Genomic DNA, 14,683 nt, shown 5'->3' on the forward strand with positions numbered 1-14,683 from the left:
CACCCGGCTGATTTTTGTATTTTTAGTAGAGACAGGGTTTCACCATGTTGGCCAGGCTGCTCTCCTGACCTCAGGTGATCCACCCGCCTCAGCCTCCCAAAGTGCTGCGATTACAGATGTGAGCCACTGTGCCCAGTGTTAATATGTGCACCCCTCCAAAGTTCTATACACACAGAGGTGGGCATATTTTATGTTAATGTTACAGAAAATGAGATAAATCAGCTCAATTCTGTGTTCCCAGAATTTTTTTAAAATCTCCCAAAAGAAACTGAAAAGTAAAGCCCTAAACTCCTCAAATTACAGTATATAAAAAATGCTACTTTACAGTTTTTTTAAATTTAACATACCACAAATATTATTCTACTGCAATAAAGAGCAAATCATCATTTTTAGTGTCTAACAGTTCACCGTATCATCTCTTTTGGGCTATGCTGCTCGTCTTCCTATATAAATTCTAAACACTATCGTAATTTAACCAATCACATTGTTCCCAATTTTCCTACTGTAGACATGCTGTAATAAACAATGTACATCTGTGTTTAATTGAAGGGCATGATATACACCTTTTAGACTTTGATATGCATTGCCAACACCAACCTGCCCTCTAGAGAAAGTGTACCAATCTGCATTCCCACTAACAGTGCATTAGACTGCTTGTAGTCCCATACCCTTGCCTATCTAGGTTTGGGTGGAAATAAAACCCTCCTTTTACTCCCATTAATAGTGAAAGTCTTTAGGATCAATTATAAAAGAGAGCTATTGGCCAGGCACAGTGGCTTATGCCTGTAATCCCAGCACTTTGGGAGGCCAAGACGGGCAGATCACTTGAGGTCAGCAGTTGGCGAGCAGTCTGGCCAACGTGGTGAAACCCCAACTCTACTAAAAATACAAAAAAAATTAGGCAGGCATGGTGGTGCATGCCTGTAGTCCCAGCTACTCAGGAGGCTGAGGTGGGATAATTGCTTCAACCGGGGAGGCAGAGGTTGCAGTGAGCTGAGATCACGCCATTGCACTTCAGCCTGGGCAATAGAGCGAGACTCCGTCTCAGAAAAAAAAAAAAAAAAGAGACAGAGAGAGAGAGAGAGAGAGAGCGCTAGCTATTTAGCTCAGATTAAGAAAAAAGTATTTGAGGAAAACAAACAACAATAAAACGCTGAGGGGAGAAAATGCCAGGATCCAAATACTTGGAAATTCCCATTCAGTTGGGAGCTGGGTTTTTCATCATCCTGCTCCCTCTTCCTCCTCATTTGTTTGTTTTATTTTATTTGTTATGTTTGACTTTTTAGTCATCATCTTTGGTAAGAAGGGGAAGGAGGGAGCATATGATAGAGAAAATGTGCACCTCCAGCAACGCATCTATGCGTTTGACAACTGAGATCCAGCTCCTCATTCACCAGCACACCAAGCTCTACCGAGTGTGGTTTTGATAAAAATGGAAAACAACACTTTCAAATGTCTTACCTCCAAAATGATAATAACTAAACTGTTTGCTGACTTCTGCGGCCACTAGCCAATTTTCATGAAACCCAGTATCCACAATGATTTAATATAATCAAAACCTCAGACTGTTTTACCCTAGCACACCAAATGTGACAAGGAATAACAAATTCCCCTCACAGGAGAGGAGTTAACCTAACACAGCATTCGAAACCAAAGGCTTAGGCAGTTTTAGATATACTTTACATCTGAGACAGAGTCGATTCTTTACATCAACCAGATAAAAATAATTCACTTTATGTTTTCTTTACTTGAATCAGTCAGAATGCCTCTAGAAACAGAATAACAGAAACTGTTAAAAGACAGTAAAGAAAAGTTTAGATTGGGGTGCCAAATCTTTCGGCTTCCCTTGGCCACATTAGAGGAAGAATTATCTGGGGCCACACATAAAATATACTAACATTAATAATAGCTGATGAGCTAAAGAAAAAAAAATCGCCAAAAAATCTCATAATGTTTTAAGAAAGTTTACGAATTTGTGTTGGGCCACATTCAAAGCCATCCTGGGTCGCATGCGTCTTGCGGGATGTGGATTGGGCAAGCTTGGTTTAGATAATGCTTTCCTTTCTGAACCATTATTTAGAGATCTTTCCAGTGTCCACAGAAAGGGCTATGAATCCAACAATCAAAAGATCACTATTTACGTTTATATTTATAAAATGTAGTATTACTTCAGACCAAGTTGCTGGTTCAGATGGAATAAAAAATAAAAGTGCCACCCCGAGCAGCAGCATCAGCGTCTGCACTGGGTCAACACCTGCCCAGGGGACTTGCGATCCTGTTCCCCACCATTACACTTAACTCATTTTTGCTCTAACCCTGAAGTCATTTACTGAACAGATACTATTATTTAGATGACATGTTATTTCAGAGGCTGAGCAGCTATACTGAACAGAAGTAAATGACAGAAACTAAATTCCTCAAATTCTAGCTGGGGAGGCCGGGCGCGGTGGCTCAAGCCTGTAATCCCAGCACTTTGGGAGGCCGAGATGGGTGGATCACGAGGTCAGGAGATCGAGACCATCCTGGCTAACACGGTGAAACCCCGTCTCTACTAAGAAATACAAAAAATAGCCGGGCGAGGTGGCAGCGCCTGTAGTCCCAGCTACTCGGGAGGCTGAGGCCGGAGAATGGCGTGAACCCGGGAGGCGGAGCTTGCAGTGAGCTGAGATCCGGCCACTGCACTCCAGCCTCAAAAAAAAAAAAAAAAATTCTAGCTGGGGAGACCACAAATAAGTATACAAGTTAACAAATGGGATTATTTCAGGTAGTAACAAGTGTTACACAGACAAGAACACAGAGGATGTATTAGTGGCTTGGTGGGGAAGAAGAAAGCTTCATTTAGGTGGGATAATCAAGAAAGGCTTGTCTCAGGAGGTGATATTTGAGCTAGACTTTGAATAAGATAAAGTCCATCATGCAATCATCTGGCAGAACAATATTCAGGCAAAGGGAATAGCGAAAGCAAAAGAGTGGATGCAGGGTGTTTGAGGAAAAGAGGGTTAGAGTGGCCGGAGCCCAGTGACTGAGGGGAAGAAGATGAGGCAGGAAGAGGCCAGATTACATAGGGTCTTCAAGGCCACAGCACAGTCTGAATTCGATTCTAGGAATAGTGGAAAACCATTAAAGGGCTTAAACAAGGAAGTGATACGGCCTGAATTAAATAAATAAATAAATTTATTCATTCATTCACTCATTTATTTGAGGCAGGATCTCGCTCTGTCACCCAGGCTAGAGTGCAGTGGCACAATCTTGGGTCACTGTAGCCTCAACCTCCTGGGCCCAAACGATCCTCCCACCTCAGCCTTCCAAGTATTTGAGACTACAGGCACACACCACCATGCCCTGGCTAATTTTTGTATTTTTTGTAGAGACAAAAAAAAAAAAAAATTCCAGCCTGCTGCCCAGGCTGATCTCAAACTCCTGGACTCAAGGGATCCTCCTCTTGATTACAGGCGTGAGCTACAACGCCCTGCATGATGTAAGTTTTTTAAAAAACTACTAGGATGGCTACGTGGAGAATGGACTGCAGCAGACCACAGTGGATAGGCTATACAAGAGATGCTAAAGGCTTGGACTTGGGTGCTGACGGGAAATGAGAAGAATGGCCAGTGTCAGAGTACATTTCAGAGGTGAACCGACATGACCTGATGCTGAATTAGATGTGGAGGATGGCAGGGGACTGTGGAGGGAGAGGGCAAAACAGGGAAATCAGGATTACTTCCATGCTGGGACTTGAGCAACCAGATGGACAGCAGTTCCATTAACTGATATGGGGAACACTTGGAGAGGAACAGATGTGGCGTGCAGAGTAGGAACAACCAAAGGTTCTGTTTGGGGCATGTGAGGACCAGACATCTAACAGTGAACGTAAGCTGGGTGAAAACAGCATATCGATGATCAGGTGAGAAGAGGAAGAGGGGCCCCAGAAGGGATGAGGGGAGCACCTAGTGAGGGATGAGGATCTTCAGAAGAGGGTGCGGTCAACAGACAGAGAGAAGATGCTTTAAGGAGTAATCAACTAGGCCGGGCGCGGTGGCTCAAGCCTGTAATCCCAGCACTTTGGGAGGCCGAGGCGGGTGGATCACGAGGTCAGGAGATCGAGACCATCCTGGCTAACATGGTGAAACCCCGTCTCTACTAAAAATACAAAAAACTAGCCGGGCGTGGTGGCGGGCGCCTGTAGTCCCAGCTACTCGGAGGCTGAGGCGGGAGAATGGCGTGAACCCGGGAGGCGGAGCTTGCAGTGAGCCGAGATCGCGCCACTGCACTCCAGCCTGGGCGACAGAGCGAGACTCCGTCTCAAAAACAAAAAAAAAAAAAGGAGTAATCAACTGTGTCAAAAGGTGCTGAAGACTGAATAAGATAAGGAAAAAAACCTGACAAGTGGATTTAGCAAGAGAAAAGTAAATTAATAAAGAAACAGGGTAGGCTGGGCATGGTGGCTCACACCTGTAATCCCAGCACTTTGGGAGGCCAGGAGGGGGATCACATGAGGTCAGGAGTTTGTGACCATCCTGGCCAACATGGCAAAATCCCATCTCTACTAAAAAAAACAAAAATTAGCCAGGTGTGGTAGCGCACACCTGTAATCACAGCTACTCGGAGGCAAGAGAACCTCTTGAACCCGGGAGGCGGAGGTTGCAGTGAGCCAAGTGCAGTGTAAGCCAAGATCGCATCACTGCACTCCAGCCTGGGCTACGGATCGAGACTCCGGCTCAAAAAAAAGAAATAGGATGGAAAAATATGTTAAAAAGGTGTTTGATTTTGATCAAGCTAAACTAAAAATATATAAAAGGGATAATCTCATAAAAATTACTGAGGTATGCTGATTTATCAGGCTAAGTACATTTTGACTTCCCTTCTTAAAGGAAGAGGAAATCAGGCTGGCACAGCAGAGTACGCCTATAATCCCAGTACTTTGGGAGGCTGAGGCAGGAGGATCGCTTGAGCCTAGGAGATTGAGATCAGCCTGGGCAACACAGTGAGACCCCCATCTTTAGAAATCACAAAATTAAAAAAAATTAAACAAAAATTTTAAAAAGGAAGATCAAATCAACGACTCAGAAGACTGTCATTCTGAGTTTTACATTCTTATTCCCTGTGGAAGGGAGCTGTACTTAGTAATAATTATGGAGGTATTCAGGATTTACATTGAAAGAGGAGCAGAGCAGCCCGAGGGCTAAAAGTTTACTTGGCCACCTTGATTGTGATTCATCAAACTCCTAATGTTCTTTTGTTCAGACCAACCCCAAGCTAAAAGTTTTTTTTTTTTTTTTTTAATCCAACCCAAAGGACCTAGTGAAAGGGAAAAAAAAACGCCAGAAGAAAGAGGACACCACAGCCATGCCCTTGGTTGGGAGCACTCTTCTGGCACTACAATGTCTTTTCCAAGGCTGCTACTGTTTCACTACCAGACACCAGTCTGCATCTCACTCCCTGGTCAGATCACTGAGGACAAAATGCAGAAAAGTGATCAGAGGCCCGCCCACACCTGTGCCACTTGCCTCTGAGTCTCTTCCTCACCTCCCACCCCTTACCTGGGTCATTTTGTCCACAGAGACTGGAATTCCGTCGATGGTGAGAGGCGGCAGTTCTGAATTAACCTCCTGTGGCGCAGGGGCGTGTTCTGCCAGAGCAGACTCCAGGTCTTCCAGGATCATGCTCTTGTACTTACGCACCTGCAGGGAATTAAGGGCAGAAGTAAACAAGATGCCCAACAACCAGGGAGGATTGGTGCCAAGCAACAAGAGAGTGGGTGGGGCTGGCCTTCCTGAGTCATAGCATAGCCCTAAGAACAAACACTTCTACAAGCAAATAAAAATACCCACTGGTCCCAAAGACATCATACTGAACAGAATTAAATGAAAAGATGATGAAATTACAGGTAACAACAAAAGGAGAAAGCCAGTGGAAAAATTTTCCAGAAATACTGCTTCTCAGTTAAAATCACATTTTCTCAAGGAGGGTGCCATCGCCTGTTCCAGGTCTAACAGGCATGGTATTCATGGTTCTGCATTTCCCAGGCCATTGGATGAACAACTAGTTGTGGCAGCTCATCATCAAAATCATTTTCAAGATCTTTAAGGACTTACATTTCTAAAACTCAAAGTAACCAATTCGTTCAAAATTGCTGCTACATTCCTGCAAAGTCAGACTACCAAACAGACAGGAGATTCAAGCATACAAGAGACTGGACTGAAAAGAATTAGAGAAAAAAAAAACAAAACCGATAGGTCTATGTTGTAGCTGAGTGCCACTATTGGTAAGGCCCGGGCCAGAGGGAGCCCCCTAGGTCAAATCTCCCTTGCTTCTGGTAGGGCTTGGTGATAGAAGTGAACCTCCAACCCAGGACGCATTTAGCTCTAGCCCAGGTCGGAACCAGATATTGTTGTTTGTTGTCTGCATTCCCACCACTGCCAGTGAAATGTCTCAACCTAACAGTAATACACTGGACATGCACACATTTTTCTATCATGAACAGAAAGGGTGGACAGACGCTGGGTCCTCCAACCACCAATATAATGGGCTCTATCAATATAATGGCACTATTTTAGGGAAAAAAATGGAAGAGAAAATGAGGTTTGTCTAGAAGTTCCAACAATGTTTGAATCCTGGGTTGTCTGCTGAGTGGGCTGGACTCTACACACTTCCTTATAAATATCTTGTTATGTGGATTAAAAAAGAAAAATTCCCATACTCTACCCCAAGCACCTGGAAAAATAAATATTATTACTGGCTACATAATGCAACTTCTGCAGCTGAAGAATCCTCCAAGTAGGTCAATAACTAAGGGGATGAGAGAAAAATAGCACAAACTGGTAGACTCATTATCTTTCCAGAGATGCAGTTGTATCCTGGTCTCTAATAAAAAAGTTTCAAAAAGTATTGCCATTATATTTATTGCAACATAAGCAGCTGATGTTGCCACAGCAACTTTACAGGATTATATTTTCTGCTATGTTTATGTATTCTAGACAGTATTTATGCTGCCTACTTACACACACACAAAAATGAATCTTACAAGCCTAGTGATATGGTTTGGCTCTGTGTCCCCACCCAAATTTCATCTTGATTGTTATCCCTACATGTTGAGGGAGGGACCTGGTGGGAGGTGACTGGATCATGGGGGCAGTTTCTCCCATGTTGTTCTCGTGATAGTGAGTTCTCACAAGAGCTGATGGTTTAAAAGTGTTTGGCAGTTCCCCTGGCATTCCCTCCCTGCACCTGTCTCTCTGTCTCTCTCTCTCCTGCCACCATGTAAGACGTGCCTTGCTTCCCCTTCTGCCATGATTAAGTTTCCTGAAGCCTCCCTAGCCATGTGGAACTATAAGTCAATTAAACCTCTTTTATTTATAAATTACCCAGTCACAGTTAGTTCTTTATAGCAGTGTGAAAATGGACTAATACACCTACCTTCTTAGGTAGATGTATTAGTAAAGGACTAATACACCTACCTTTGAAGGTCTTAGAACTTCAAAGTTGGCCGGGCGCGGTGGCTCAAGCCTGTAATCCCAGCACTTTGGGAGGCCGAGACGGGTGGATCACGAGGTCAGGAGATCGAGACCATCCTGGCTAACATGGTGAAACCCCGTCTCTACTAAAAAATACAAAAAACTAGCCGGGCGAGTTGGCGGGCGCCTGTAGTCCCAGCTACTTGGGAGGCTGAGGCAGGAGAATGGCGTAAACCCGGGAGGCAGCGAGCTGAGATCCGGCCACTGCACTCCAGCCTGGGTGACAGAGCGAGACTCCATCTCAAAAGAAAAAAAAAAAAAAAAAGAACTTCAAAGTTTATAAGGTTAAATCCTTATATGAGGTATAAGCCAATAGGAAGAATGATCATTTTAGAAAAACAGGCTGTGTGCAGTGGCTCACACCTGTCATCCCAGCACACTGGGAGGTTGAGGCAGGCAGATTCCTTGAGCCCAGGAATCTGAGACCAGCCTAGGCAACATGGCGAGACCCCGTCTCCACTAAAAATACAAAAATTAGCCAGGCATGGTAGTGCATGTCTGTGGTCCCAGCTACTCAGGAGGCTGAGGTAGGAGAATGGCTTGAGCCCAGGAGGTGGAGGTTGCAGTGAGCCGAGATCGTGCCACTCCAGCCTGGGTGACAGAGCCAGACCTTGTCTCAAAAATAAATAACTAATAATTTTAAAATAGAAACAAACTTCATCTGGCTTTTAGAAACACCTGGCATTCAAAAATGGAAAATCATTAGGTTATTACTTCTTTATTAGCCAGTTTCAAGCAATTTCAGCCATTTTTATGAGTCAGTTTATCAGCGCTATATAATTCTTATAAAATATCTTGTTTTTGTTTTTTGTTTGTTTTTTAGTGCTGGTAGAGCATCCCTAAGTAATTTGCAACAAAACAACTTCAGGTATAACCAAAGCACTTCTATCTAAGCTTGCTTACTAAAGTTAAGTAACTTTCTCAGAATTACTGACCTCGAGTTTTAATTCTATCTGATCTATCAATTCTGAGTTGCATTTTTCTTTCATATTTATCAGTCTTCTGAAATGGGGATACATCTTAAAATTGCTATGGACAAGGCAACAACAGGGCATAGCTGTCACTGCCTGCAGCCATGTGAACATGTTTGCTATCCCTGGCCTTTTTACTCAACAAATCATTTAGCACCATTTGAGAAGAGAATGTGAGTCTTGACCGTTGTCTATAACCTTCCCAATGACAATTTCTGGTAAGATCAAGAAGCACCGCCAGGCGCAGTGGCTCACGCCTGTAATCCCAACACTTTGGCAGGCTGAGGCGGGCAGATCACCTGAGGTCAGGAGTTCGAGACCAGCCTGACCAACATGGTGAAACCCTGTCTATACTAAAAATACAAAAATTAGCTGGGTGTGGTGGTGGTTGCCTGTAGTCCCAGCTACTCGGGAGGCTGAGGCAGGAGAATGGCGTGAACCCGGGAGGCGGAGCTTGCAGTGAGCTGAGATCCGGCCACTGCACTCCAGCCTGGGTGACAGAGCGAGACTCCGTCTCAAAAAAAAAAAAAACAAAAACAAAAAACAAAAAACAACAAAAAACGAATGAGACAGGCTCTTACATGTTGTCTAGGCTGAAATATTATAAAATATTTTAAATATACAAATACAGGTAATACATTAACAAACATTTTATGATTGCCAGAGATGGAGGGTGTTTACGGTATTTGCAGGAGCCATTAGAGTTTTATTTTGTTTTGTTTTTTGAAACAGGGTCTTGATCTGTCACACAGGTTTGTTCACTGCAGCCTCAAATTCCTGAGCTCCAGTGATCCTCCCACCTCAGCCTCCCAAGTAGCTGGGATCACAGGTGTGCATCACCACACTTGGCTAATTTTCAAAATGTTTGCTATAAGGTTACTGGGTTGGGTTGCAAAAATAGTCCCAGACAAGATACCGTAATTTTTTTGTATTCCTGCAGCTTGACTGGATAAAGGAAGAGTCTTTGGGAAGGTCTCATAAATTTTTTTTTTTTTTTTTTTAATTTTCTACAAGCTCCTATGAGACTAAAAACATATTGGCATCTGAGGTATGTAACAAAGAGCTGGCCTCAGACCTGTGACTGTGAAGCACATCTGCCTTCCAGCCAGGCCGCAGGCTGTGGCCCCTGAAGTTACGCTGATTTCATCCTATTTTCTCTTCAGCCCCAGTGTCTGCCTCCTTTCTTCTCCTGCCTCAGTTCAGGGCTCTCATGTCCCCTTAGTCCTTTGGGATTCCCAGTTTTGAACCCTGAAACCCCAATAGACTCAGATGGAATCTTTATCTCATACCTTGTATCCAATAGCATTAAATCGTTATATGTTGACTAAGTAAATACATGAGCAACGTGGCTTTCACTATACTACTTTCCATGTATCTTTCACATTGCATGCAACTCCCACAGTTGTTCATCACCCTAAAGACTATGATTATATATCATTAATCATCAGGGAAATGAAAATCAAAATTTGATTAATGATAAATGACTATAATAAGACTAGGGTATAAGATTAGGGAATTATTTGTACCTTAAATGTTTAACAGAAGTCAACCAAAATAATTGGGGCCTAGGGTCTCTTGAAGGGATGTAGTTCTTTAACACTTTTCCAATTTTGTATATGTTTATTACTCTATTGAGGTTTTCAGTTAATGCTTATTCTACTGAGGTCTGGATGTGTTTTGGTTATTTTATTTTCTTACTAAGTTAATCCACTTGGCTGAGTTTTTAACTTGCAAGAACAGAATTAATAGCCTTTTCTTACAATTTTCGATCTCTTTTTGTCTGCAACTATAGATATCTTGTTTCTAAAGGTACATATTTTTCTTCTCCCTTTTCCTCATTAGCATGTAGCAGTTTTTCTGTTTTATTAGACTTTTTATAGAACCAATTCTTGAATTTAACAAGTCTACTTTTCTTGTTCCCTCATTCATTTCTTTCACATGTTTATTTGTTCTATTTTTTCTTAGACTTATTTTATTATTCTCTTTCTACCTTCTTTAGCTAGATGAAGTTTCTTTCTTTTCCAACTTTCTCATATACATTTTTCTTTTTAAATAAGATCATGAATATTCCTTTGAGTACCAGTTTAGATAATAACTTCTAAGTTTTTATTTTTGGTTATCATTTTTGTTTCTAAATAACCTGTAAATTAAGATTTTCTTTTAAAAATTTCCGGCCAGGCGTGGTGGCTCACGCCTGTAATCCCAGCACTTTGGGAGGCTGAGGCAGGAGGATCACCTGAGGTTAGGAGTTCGAGACCAGCCTGGCCAACATGGTGAAGCCCCCTCTCTAGTAAAAACACAAAAATTAGCCGGGCATCGTGGCAGGAGCCTGTAATACCAACTACTCCAGAGGCTGAGGCAGAGAATTGCTTGAACCTGGGAGGCAAAGGTTGCAGTGAGCCAAGATCGCACCACTGCACTCTAGCCCAGGCGACAGAGCGAGACTCTGTCTTAAATAAAAAAAATAAAAAAAATAAAAAATTCCGGCCAGTTGTGGTGGCTCATGCCTGTAATCCCAGCACTTTGGGAGGCCGAGGCAGGTGGATAATCTGAAGTCAGGAGTTTGAGACCAGCCTGGCCAACATGGTGAAACCTCGCCTCTACTAAAAATATAAAAATTAGCCAGGCGTGGTGGCACGCACCTGTAATCCCAGTTACTTGGAAGGCTGAAGCAGGGAGAATTACTTGAATCTGGGAGGCAGAGCTTGCAGTAAGCTGAGACTGCACCATTGCACTCTAGCCTGGGCAATAGAGCAAGACACACACACACACCCCCACACACACATTCCAGGTGATTGAAATTTTTTCTTGTCTTTTGAAATTCTAAAATTCTGAATTTTCTGTAGTATGATCAGAAAATATTCTTTGGGGCCGGGCCTGGTGACTCACACCTGTAATCCCAACACTTTGGGAGGCCAAGGTGGGCGAATTACTTGAGGTCAGGAGTTCAAGACCAGACTGGCCAACATGGCAAAACCCTGTCTCTACTAAAAACATAAAAATTAGCCAGCTACTCAGGAGGCTGAGGCAGAAGAACTGTTTGAACTAGTGAGGCAGAGGTTGCAGTGAGCTGAGACTGCACCACTGTACTCCAGCCTGGGCAACAGAGCAAGATCTTGTTTCAAAAAAAAAATTTGGGGCCTGGTAACAATAAACGGTCAATTCTTATAATTCATTTATGTAATTTTTCAAATATGGTATATTAGCCCCTTGTAAGGTGTCAACGCTTCTGTATCTATTGTATCACCTTTATTCTTTTGTTTTTTGAGCCATTGTCTCACTCTGTCACCCAGGCTGGAGCACAGTGGAATAATCATAGTTCACTGCATCCTTGAACTCCTAGGCTCAAGTAATCCTCCTGCCTCAGCATCCCAAACAGCTGGGACTAAAAGTGCACACCACCACACCTGGATCAATTTTTTTTTTTTTTAATTTTTTTGTAGGGACAGGGTCTCGCTATGTTGCCTAGACTGTCAACCTTATTAAATCTGTTATTCAGATCTCTATATTCTTGTTTATATTTTGCTTTGTTGATCTGACAAGGATAGTAAATTCTTTTACTACCATTGTGTGTGTGTGTGTGTGTGTGTGTGTGTGTGTCTGTGTGTGTTTCTTTTGGACAGGCTGTCATCCTGTCATCCAGGCTAGAGTGCAGTGGTGCAATCACAGCTCACTGCAGACTTGACCTCTGGGCTCAAGCAATCTTCCCATCTCAGCCTCCCAAGAAGCTGAGATTATAAGCATGTGGTACCACATCTGGCTAATTTTTAAATTTTTTGTAGAGATGAGGTCTCACTATGTTACCTGGGCTGGTCTCAAACTCCTGGCCTCAACCAATCCTCCCACCTCAGCTCCCAAAGTGCTGGGATTATACATATGTGCCACCGTGCCCAGCCCCACTGTGGGTTTTAACTACCTTTTTTCCTTACATTTCTAACTTTTTGATCTACATGCTGTGGTATGTGTATGTCTGGTGGACTGACTGACTAACTGATTGACAGACAGGGTCTCACTCTGTCACCCAAGCTGGAGTGCAGTAGCATCATGGCTCACTGCAGCCTTGATCTCCTGGGCTCAAGCAATCCTTCTGCCTCAGCCTCCCAAGTAGCTGAGTGTGGGCCAGTATGCCCAGCTTTGTGTGTGTGTGTGTGTGTGTGTGTGTGTGTGTAGACGAGGTCCCACTATGTTGCCCAGGCTTGTCTTGAACTCCTGGCCTCAAGAAATCCTCCCACCTCAGCCTTCCAAGTGCTGGGATTACAGGCTTAAGCCACTGCACCTGACCCCATGTTTTGCTTTAAAGTTACTTGAAGAATATAAAGGTTCATGATAAATATGTACTTCTTATTTTAGCTGGGTGTGGTGGCACCTGCCTGTAGTCCCAGCTACTCAGGAGGCTGAGGTGGGAGGATCAATTGAACCCAAGACGTGGAGATTGCAGTGAGCCGAGATTGCACCACTACACTCTAACTTGGGCAACAGAGCAAGACCCTGTCTCTAAATAAATAAATTAATAAATAAATACTTCTTATCAATACTAAATGACCCCTGGTTGTCGTTAATACTTTTTTGCCTTGACAATTAGGCTTTGTCTGATATTAATGCTGTGATCCATGATTTATTTTTGTAGGCATTTTTCTGACAAACTTTTGCCTGTTATTTTACATTTAACATTTGTAACAGCTTTACTAATACACAGTTCACACACCATATGTATTTGTTTCCTATGGCTCCCACAAATCACCACAAACTAGGTGGCTTAAACCCACACAAATTTATTTTCTTGGTTTCACTTGGCAAAAGTCAAGGTGTTGGCAGGGCCGGGTCCTTCTGCAGGCTCTAAGGGTGCATCTCTAAGAGAGAATTGTTTCTTTGTCTTGTCTAGCTTCTGTCTAGCCTGTATCACTGGCTCTGGACCCCCTCCTTGCATCCAACCTCTTGCTTCCACCAACACATCTACTTCTATGCCAATCTCCCTTCGTTTCCCTCTTATAAAGATACTTGTGATTACATTTAGGGCCTACCTGGATAATCGAGAATAATCTCCCCATCTCAAGACCCTTAACTTAATTACAACTGCACTTCTGCTGTATAAGGTAACAGTCACAGGTTCCAGGGATGGGGACCTGTACATCTCTGGGGGGGTCATTATTCAGTTTGCCATACCATACAATTCACCCATTTAAAGGGTAAGACTTCATACTCGTAGGGTCCTAAAATTATCACCAAAATCTAATTTTGGAGCATTTCATTCCTCCTAAAAGAAACTCCATGCCCACTGGCTGTCACTCCCCATTCCTCCCTTCCCCTTCCCCAGTCTCTGGCAACCATTAATCCATTCTCTCTCTATAAATAAGATTTATCTATCCTGGACATTGCATATAAATGGAATCCTATAATATGTGATCTTTTGTGACTGAGTTCTTTTGGTTACAACAATGTTTTAAAGGTTCATCCATGCTGTAGTATAGTATCAGTACTTCTTCCCTTTTTCTTGCTGAATAATATTCCATTCTATGGATATACCACATTTTATTTATCCATTCATCAGCCGATGAACATTTGAGTTGTTTCCACTTTTTGGCAATTATAAATAATGCTGCTATAAACACTGTATACAAGTTTGTGTGTGAACATACACTTTCAGTTCTTTTGGGTATAACTCAGGAATAGAACTGCTAGGTCACATGGCAACACTACTTTTAACATTTTGAGAGACTGACAAACTGTTTTCCAAAGCAGCCGTATCATTTTGCCTTTTCTTTCTCCAAATCTTCACCAACACTTATTGTTGTCTTTTTGATTATAGTCATCCCTGTGGTTATGAAGTGGTATCTCACTGTGGTTTTTATTTTCTAATGATTAATAATCATAGTCATGAGGGAAATGAAAAATCAAAATGTGATTATTAATGATAAATGACTATAATGATTAATGATATTTATCATTAGTTCTCATGTGCTTTTTGACCATTTCTATATCTTCTTTGAAGAAGTATCTATTCAGATCTTTTGCCTATTTTTATTTTTATTATTTTTTGAGACAGAGTCTTACTCAGTTACCCATGCTGGAGTGCAGCGGCACGTGATCTCAGCTCACTGCAACCTCTGGCTCCGGGGTTCAAGAAATTTTCCTGCCTCAGCCTCCTGAGTAGATGGCATTACAGGTGCCCACCACCACATCTGGCTAATTTTTGTATTTTTA

At 42.6% G+C, this 14,683-nt stretch overlaps 1 protein-coding gene across 13 annotated transcripts in view; it reads right to left on the reverse strand.

The window, feature by feature from the left end:
• NRF1 (nuclear respiratory factor 1) overlaps positions 1–14,683 on the reverse strand; it is a 147,553-nt gene that overhangs the window by 64,644 nt on the left and 68,226 nt on the right. For all 13 annotated transcript variants that reach the window (XM_021936260.2, XM_009203855.4, XM_017957160.3 and 10 more), the window contains one exon: positions 5,538–5,678. In XM_021936260.2, the coding sequence (XP_021791952.1) occupies positions 5,538–5,678 (141 nt within the window). The remainder of the gene's footprint in view (positions 1–5,537; positions 5,679–14,683) is intronic.

The sequence above is a fragment of the Papio anubis genome, chromosome 4 (genome assembly GCF_008728515.1).
Source record: "Papio anubis isolate 15944 chromosome 4, Panubis1.0, whole genome shotgun sequence".
Lineage (NCBI taxonomy): Eukaryota > Metazoa > Chordata > Mammalia > Primates > Cercopithecidae > Papio > Papio anubis.